General features: G+C 31.1%; 1 protein-coding gene across 1 annotated transcript; it reads right to left on the reverse strand.

Moving 5' to 3' along the window:
- Positions 1-794: 794 nt before the first annotated feature.
- Positions 795-2,010, reverse strand: LOC114651080 (olfactory receptor 1468-like). Its single transcript, XM_028801040.2, has one exon. The coding sequence runs from the start codon at positions 1,909-1,911 to the stop codon at positions 859-861; it is 1,053 nt and encodes a 350-aa protein (XP_028656873.2). The 5' UTR covers positions 1,912-2,010; the 3' UTR covers positions 795-858.
- Between the last annotated feature and the right edge of the window lie 535 nt (positions 2,011-2,545).

A 2,545-nucleotide genomic window follows, 5' to 3' on the forward strand; every position in this document is an offset into this window, starting at 1 on the left:
ATGATAACACTAGAAGCCAAAGACCTCAACAGAAGGTTTATGCAGCTAATACAGTCATTTTGTGTTTATTATTTCATTTATTTTCTGATTTACATTTTCTATTTGTGTGTCAGGCAAACCAGTGCTGATTCTAAAAATCATCTTCACACAATGCAAAATGGACCAGAATGCCAGTCGAATGCTTGGATTATTGTGCTAAATGCATTTATAACCCTGATAACACTGCAGTGAAAACCACTGCTGCCTCGGAGAACTTTGGTAGTCTTTGGCTGGTGTGGTGTTTGCACGTTCTCCCAGTACTGATGTAGGTTTCCTCCAACAGTGAAAAGACCCTTTTTACATTAGATTTGTATGAGTGTGTCATTCATGGGACCACCTGTGGTTATTGCCATAGGCCCTGGCTGCTGTAATAGCTGTTGAGATCATGACATTCCTAAAAGAATGCATTAGGCATGAACAGATAAGAGAATCATACAATAAACAATAATCTGGACTTTGCAGTGTTTATAATATAAATAAATTTCATTTATTTGTTTAATCTTCACTTATGTAATTGTATTCATTTTCCTTAATAAAATATTTTTGAATTTACTTTCAATGCAAGCCCAAAAAAACAGGACCAAAGGCAGGAAATATTTAAACATCTATATTCAAGTAATTTAGGAAAAGATCTGATTTAATAAAATTAAAATACATATACATATAATAATTAATGCTGTAGATGTAATAAGGAAACATGCTGTTACAGTGTACTTTTAGACAGTAATTATATTATTGCTATGGCAAAGGCTTACAATTTGTTGTAAACAACATAAAGACAATAGCAGCTCAACAATATACTGCAGCACACTTGCTTGATTATTTGAGTAATTTAATGCTGCCTCTTTTATTTCTACATGAAAGTATTCTAATAACTCTTTTACGAATCTCAGGTAAGATCATGCCATATATTATTGGGTTTAAAAGTGGAGGAACAGTTAAAAATTCTAAAGAAGCAAAAGAAGTGATGGCATTTCTGACTCTCTTTATATTAACCCTGCTTTCTATCACTTCAAAAAGTACCGAACTTAGAAATAAAATTAATGTTACCAAATGTGGGAGGCAGGTTTGAAGAGCTTTATATTTCTGAGATTTACAACTGCTCCAACACACTTTAAGAATTTTCATGTAAGAATAAATAATGAATATGAAAGGAATAAAACATGTAAACATTAACAAAAATCCATAAATATTGTTAGAATTAGTGTTTGTGCAAGACAGCTTGACAATTTCCCAATTAGCACAGTACACTCTATTAATTTGATTACCACATAATGGAAGTCGTGCAGATAATGACATACCAATTATTAATATTAATATTGGAAAAATCCAAGCAACAAAAATGAGTATTTGTATCTTTCTAGTTGAAATGATGACAGTGTAATGCAATGGGAAATTTATTGCTATATACCTGTCATGTGCCATAACTGTTAAAATTGTGATTTCAGCTGTAACATAAAGGTAAACAAAATAGTTCTGAATAAAACAAACTGCACGGGAAACCTCTTGCGTGTCTGCTTCAAGATCAATCATGAATTTAACATAAAATGTTGTAGATCCAATGAGCTCACTGAATAACAAATTACAAAGAAAAATGTACATTGGCTCATGAAGGTGTTTTTCAACATATATTAATAATATTAATGAACAATTAAAAATTATGATTAAAAGATAGGCTGTTAGTGCAAGAGAAAAGTATATGTGTTTATTACTCCCCAAGTACTGAAATTCAGTAAGGATAAAAGTTGTAAAATAAGATTCATTTTCCATTGGTGATAAAGGATTTAAAAAAAAAAGTCTATGAGTTGAAACAGATAACATAAACTTCTGCCAGACGTCTTTACATCTCATGAGAGTTTCAAATATCATCATCCATTCAGCCAGCCATTATTTATCAAATCAGCATAACTAGTTATAGGCTCTTGGGGGACAAGAGCCCATCTGGACAGCATCAGGCACCAGACAGAAGCCAACCCTGGTTGAGACAAAAGAAAAATTAGGCTAGGTAGACTTTATTATCCCAGAGGGAAATCTGTTTGCTATATTATAAATAATATATTTTTAATATATAATATAAATGAATATTTAAAAATTTTACTTTCTGTGATTAGTACAGTATACATTAAATTGTTTTATGCAACTCATTTAAATAAATCAAAGTTTTTCTCGTAGTAAAAATTTTAAAAAATACTGAATTAAATCCAAATCAGTTACTGTTCTGCCATTGGAGACTGTAAAGTGCTAAAGCCTACAGTATGCCATGTAAAACTTAAATAAAATATACTGTGGCAGAGATGCATGGTCCGTACACAGCAGTTTACTCTCTGATATGTTGCTTTTGAACTGTGTAGGACAAACATGAAATGAATATGTCGCTTCATTAAATGAAATATAAGTTATACTACCTAGCACATACTGTACAAATAATTACTTAATTGACTGCAATATCAGGTTATTTTAGTGAGTCTTTAGTTAGATTTATTAAACATTACAAAATTAATGTTAG

This window comes from Erpetoichthys calabaricus, chromosome 4 (genome assembly GCF_900747795.2).
Source record: "Erpetoichthys calabaricus chromosome 4, fErpCal1.3, whole genome shotgun sequence".
Lineage (NCBI taxonomy): Eukaryota > Metazoa > Chordata > Cladistia > Polypteriformes > Polypteridae > Erpetoichthys > Erpetoichthys calabaricus.

Coding starts and splice junctions, on each gene's coding strand:
- LOC114651080 (XM_028801040.2), bottom strand. CDS start 1,911: ATGATGATATTTGAAACTCTCATGAGATGTAAAGACGTCTGGCAGAAG.